General features: G+C 46.0%; 1 protein-coding gene across 1 annotated transcript in view; it reads left to right on the top strand.

Moving 5' to 3' along the window:
* The first annotated feature begins 2 nt into the window (after window positions 1-2).
* RAB1A (RAB1A, member RAS oncogene family) overlaps window positions 3-5,781 on the top strand; it is a 13,206-nt gene continuing 7,427 nt past the window's right edge. The window contains 1 exon segment of the mRNA XM_017736519.1: window positions 3-139. Within this exon segment, the coding sequence (XP_017592008.1) occupies window positions 3-139 (137 nt within the window).

The following is a 5,781-nucleotide window of genomic DNA, read 5'->3' as shown; positions in this document are numbered from 1 at the left end:
TAATGGTGTCCCCGCTGGGAACCGGCATCCGCCGCCCCGACAGCGCCGTGGGGCGTAGCCGACGGCGATTTTCCCGAACCTCGGGAATGCACATCGGGGCCTTCGCTCCAACAAGTGACCGGGGGGACACCGGCGCCCTGTGAAAGCCGATCCCCCCGGCTGGTGGCGGCTCCGTAGCCAGGGGTCCACCCTTCGCTTTAGCTGCAAGTCATGTGTGTGTCACATGGCTCTTGCAAAACACTTCTTGCCTATGTAGATTTTGCAACGCTGTGACTTGATAATGAAACGCTCTTGGGGCTCTTTCGAGCTGAAATAGCACTTGCCTAGAAAACCTGGTGATGACACAAGGGGTTTTTGGGAGGGTCGTTGTGTGAGTATGGCCTTTTTCTTTAGTTGGCCTGCTCGGGAGTTGGGCTGTCTGAGCTCTCTGCCCAGGGGTTGTCTGTATCCTGGTAACTCGGGGAGCTGTGTCCTGCCCACCATGCTGTCGGGAACAATAAACTTTATTTTGCTCAAAGCTTTTTTGAGTGAGTAAGAGGAGGGACTTAGGCTTACTTTAGAAAGGAGTTCAAAAATTAGCTGCTGTGCTTCCAACCCTTTAGCCTTGTAGGATGTGTTCAGGATCCTTTCACAGATGCTGGCTTTGCTGGCACCCCAGTTTAGGGTGGTGAAGCCGCTGTCCCATCTGATGCCACTGGAGTGGCTCTGGTACTGAAATGCACGTGTGGTGTGACATTGCTGCTCCGGATATCCATGGACTCTGCTCTTGGAAGACACCCACAATTTTGTCCTCACAGCTTGCCCTTCCACACAGCTGAGGCTCCTGACTTGTGTGGCCATGGCTCCTGTGCTCTCTGCTTCTGTCAGTGGGGTTGGTTTAATAGACTCTGAGTCCATTAAAATCACCTGAGGAGCAAACAAGTAGTCATCGGCTAGTGAGGGCGTTGGTGGCAACCAGGAGGTACAGCCAGGAACTCGAGTTACATCTTGGCAAGATTACATCACAAACTTGCTCATGTAGCTTTGGAAAACACCAAAACAGTAGCTGGAGGTGGGCAGTGGATGAAAATCCAACAGACTGCTGGTGCCCCATGGTCCTCATGGCTCTCAAGAGTTTAGCTCAAATTTACCTTGCAGACTGTTGAGTTTTGTAGTGGGACACTGCCTGAAGAGTGTTAGGCCACTAGGACAAATGAGATGGAGGGGGCTTTTTCCATAGATTTTCTTTCTTGCAGTCTCTCAGCCCTCTAGACCGAGAGGCACTGAGTGCTGAGGACAGTGTTTTGAGAGAGACTCCTTCTCAGTGAAGAGTGCTTGTTCCTGGTGGTGAGCACAGCTGAGTTCTTGAAAGTGAAACAAAGAGGAAAAGCTGTAGTTTGAGATTAACTCATAGTGTTAAATTGCCGCTTCCTGAGAGGCCAGCGTCGGCAGGATGAGGGGAGGAGAGGGAAAGGGTGTGGTGAGATAGGCAGAAAATACCTGTCACTGTAATGTGTGTACTTGGATCCCTGTTAAAACAGGAATAAGATTTAAGGGATTATGACATTATTCCTTCTAGTTCCCTGTAACAGATCTGTCCATTCATCCTCTCAGAAGTGCCTTGCCTGTAATGTAACACATTCTCACTTCCCTATTACAGCTTCAGATCAGGCTGCAGCCCCAAATCCTCTCTCCTGGGCATGCCAGAACTCCGTCAGAAGTCAGTGGGATAGCTAGTTAAAATTTCTCACTCAAGACCTACATCCTTCAGCTTTCCTGATAAAGCTACAGGGTTAGATCCTGCTCGTGCAAAGGTTTGAAGGGGAGTTGTGCTTCTGAGAGCTTCCTTGAAGCCAGGTCTGTGGGACAGCCTAGTAGACCATTAGTTTTTAGATAAGTGAAGGAGCTGAAGAGGGGTAGATGAGATATTAAAATTAGTGTTTGGAAGCTGAATTCTGAAAACACCTGCCCACCAAGCATTGGGATGTGTTCCCTCTGTTCCTTCTTCCCTGCCGGTGTTTAAATGAGCAAAATGTCAATATTGACTCTGTTGTGACTAGGTCATGTCAGGTTCAGCATTTCCTGCCCTTCTCCAACTTGGATGGAGTGTGCTGACCAGCATAAACACACTGGTGGGTGCACAGTCCATAGCAGCCAAGTAGTATCAGGCGTTAGTCTTGATCAGTGTTCTGCCTGGATCTTGTTCTAGATACCTTCAAGCACAGATGAGGAAACTCAGTGGGTTTTGGAGCAAATCTTGGAGGGTACTTTTTGCATTCTCCAGAAGTGTTTGGGAATACCAGTGAGGTGGGTTTCAGTCTGGTGTGATGGTGGTTAGTAGATGACAATTGAGTGACAGCTCCTGGGTTGCTGGAAGAATCTGAACTTGTTTGTGTTCTAACCGTTCTAAACAGCAATCTGCCATGCAAGGTGGCATCGTGTCTTCTGGATTCTGTTTACTTGCACAAACTGTGTGTGATCAGAGTGGCAGTCGTGCTCCTCTTCAAAATTTCTGGGGTGGTAGAACAAAGACTGGGGATTGAGGCTGCTGTGAGTACCTGTTTACAAGTAAACTTGCAGCTGACATCAGTGATTAAAGCCAGCTCCAGCAGTTCTTGTTGGAGACAGATGACTACCTAGCCTTGTCTGTTTTGGCATAAAACCCTCCTGGCATTTAAAAAATCCCCACAGGCCTCCTTATATAAATGATATAAACAGTGGTATCTTAGAGGTCCCTTGTTCCACACAGCTTTGGCCAGGTCTGTCCTCAAGTTGATTTCCTGGTTTTCTGCTGAACTCTCTGACATGGGACACGTGTGTATCAGGAGGATGCTGCACTGCTCAAAACATCAACAGGGCTGTTCTGGCGGTGCCTTTTTTTTTTTTTTTTTTTTTTTTTTTTTTGGCAAGAGGCAGTTACATTTAACACCTTTGTCCTTTATCTCTCTGGCAAGAGGAAGTTATGGGGAGGATTTGAAAGCCTCACTCTTACTCACTGTACCCACCTGCCTTGCTGCACATGCTCTTCCACAGTGCTCTTTTAAACGTCCCAAGTATGGCTGGCTTATGTAAATGGTGAGAAATAATTGAATGATTAACCTGAATTCCCACTGTCTCCCAAGGAGTGTGGAGAAGGCTGTGCTGCATAGCTCAGCCAGCTTTATGAAGGCTCCCTGAACTGGAGGAGCTGATGAGTTTGAAGTCTTCAGGTTTAAAGAGCAAAATTCAGTGGCCTCAGAAATATTTGTGTGGCTCTTTGGGAGTAAATACCAAATAACCTGTGTGGTTTGTTGGATGCATTGCTATGGTTGAACCCTTTTACCCAGATATTCTATTGGTGTAGCTCAGTCTAGAAATAGGTTTCTGCAAATTTTTGTAGCTTTTTAAAGTTTTACTTGATTTAAACTGCTGCTGTACCCAAGAGCTGTCTCAAGCATCACACTCTGTCTAGCAAACTGCACATTTGGTTCTTATGGCCCTAAATAGGCACCTGCTATATTTTAAAAGGTCTGGAAGCTGTATCTTTTAAAGCTTTAAACTGTACTTGGAAAGGAAGGCACTGTAATACTGGAATATGGAGTGTTTTAAAAAATTAAAATCTTAAGTTCTTAAAGTCTTACTTCTATTTTTCCCAAACTGATGAAAGTCTTACCTGCCAAAAATTAGGTTTTTGTGACACAACACCCATTTCTAAGATCAGAGACAGAACTAACTCAGTAAAGGCTGTTTCCAGCTGTGCTGCAGCTGGACTGGTGCTGCAGACCACCGTATGACTCTGTGGTTCTGGAAATACTGAAGCCCAAAGTGAGGGGACATCTGAATAGCAAAGATATCAAACCCAGTATTTAAGGCTTCTGAGTTCTTGTTGTGTTAGCTTAACATCAGTTCTGCGTACACACAGTTACTGTTCTTGTTTGCTTCTGAAGAGCAAGAGATTTAATGGGTAGGTTTTGCTGGGAGCTGCTCTTAGCATGAGGAGTAACAGAGGAAGACAAGTTTTCTTCATGTTTGGGGCCTGGGGGAACCTGAATTAGTCTTGGAAGCAAGTGGAAGTTTTTAAGTGGATCCCAGACTTACAGCTGAAGCCTTACCTCTATCAGGAAGGAATTACTTTTTTCCCACTAATTTTAGTGAAGACAATACAGTGCTCATATTCGTCTGTGTGTTAATATTCTCAAGGGGATTATAATTTGCTGCAAGCTCTAAGTAATAATTTGACTTCAGGATTGATGAAAACCCTGTGTTTGTAGGGAGCTGAACAGCCCAAACTTCCTGCTGGAGTTGGAAGGATCTGTGTGGAAGCTGAGGCACAGTGGTGGGGAAGAAGGCATAGGTGTGACAGTGGACCAGGTCCTGGAGCCCTCATACTTTACCTTGGTCTCCAGGTTACAGAGTTTCTGCTGCTCTTGGGGACCAAACTATTACTGGGGGTGAGAAGTTTTCTGGTCTGTAATAGTGCTTCAGCCATCTTGAATCTACTGCAATGTGTGGGTTGTGGGGTAATGTAACTTGTGTCCCCTGAACAGTTTGGGTTAATTGCCATTCTCCTAAAGCCATCTTGCCTTGTGTTAGTGCATGACTTGACAGGTGGAGTGGTGAATTTTGTGACTGCAAACTGCTAGGTATCCTTTGACTTTTTTTTTTTTTTGATGCCTTTAGTGCTTTTAGCTGTACACTCTGAGGGAAGGTTGCATTTCTAAGGACTGGGTTATTAGCTGGTACATTCAGCACTTCTGACTCCCCTCTAGCCTTGGCATAGGTGCTGCAGACACTGGAGGTTTTATCCGGGTGTGTTCTGCAGCCTGGGCCCAGCCAGGTGAGAGGCACTTGGGCACTTGAGCAGAGGAGTGGTGAAAAGCTGTGGTTGGCCATCTGCTTGGCTGTTATCAGCTGGGGATGGATGCTGTTTCCTGGCTGGATTCCTGCCAGCCAGAGGCAGTGGCGATTCTAGGGAATAATAGGTGGGGACAGTTGACTTCAGGCATTTTACATACCCTTAATCTTTACTCACCTTGCTTAAGTGGGCATAAGAATATGGCTGTTGAACTGATGTGGTTAAGGGAGAACAGGACTTAATCTTGGCCATTGCAGGGCTGAAGGGTTGTCAACTGACAATGAGTTAATGTAGTACTTGAGAAGCAAAATAACTTGTGTAAGTGGTGGGTTGTTGTTTCTCTCTGTTACTTGTTCTCTAGCATGAAATTTCCCCATTAGTCTTAGGACTAAGACAAAACCCGGTATTTTGCCAACAGCGAAATCTTCACCACTCTTTGAAGTGTAAATATAGGCTGGTTGGTGACACTGTGCTTATTCTTTAATGTTGGGAAGACTCAACATTAAGCAAAAGATTTGTCAATTCTTCAGTGTATCTTGAGAATTACTGATACCACACCTGCCATCCCCCAGAGATGTATCCTCATCTGGAAATGACTTGAGCTTTGCTTTAATTCCTGGAAGGCAGGTGTGGTATTGGTCACTGCTCATAGTCTATTGTGGAAGGTGGGTATTCAATTGCGCTGTTGCATTCTGCTGGAACTTAAATGTGAGTAACTTGAACTGAGGAAAGAAACGGCCGGGTTTGGCAGCTCCCTGGTGTTGGTACAGCTGGGCTGTGGAATCAAACCTCTGAGTCTAAAGAAGCAAAGATAATGGCCCTGGAGGGCAGCAGGCTGTTACCACCACCTGTGTGTTATTTGAGTTACTCAGCCAAATAAGGGGGCTTGCACTCAATTGCAAAGCATGATTTTCATCTCAGCTAGACTACAAAGGGCTGGGGTAGGACTGTGGTATTCCTGGTGATAA

The sequence above is a fragment of the Corvus brachyrhynchos genome, unplaced genomic scaffold (assembly GCF_000691975.1).
Source record: "Corvus brachyrhynchos isolate BGI_N302 unplaced genomic scaffold, ASM69197v1 scaffold416, whole genome shotgun sequence".
NCBI lineage: Eukaryota > Metazoa > Chordata > Aves > Passeriformes > Corvidae > Corvus > Corvus brachyrhynchos.
Note: the sequence above shows the minus strand (reverse complement) of the source record. Positions and strands in the feature narration are given on the sequence as shown.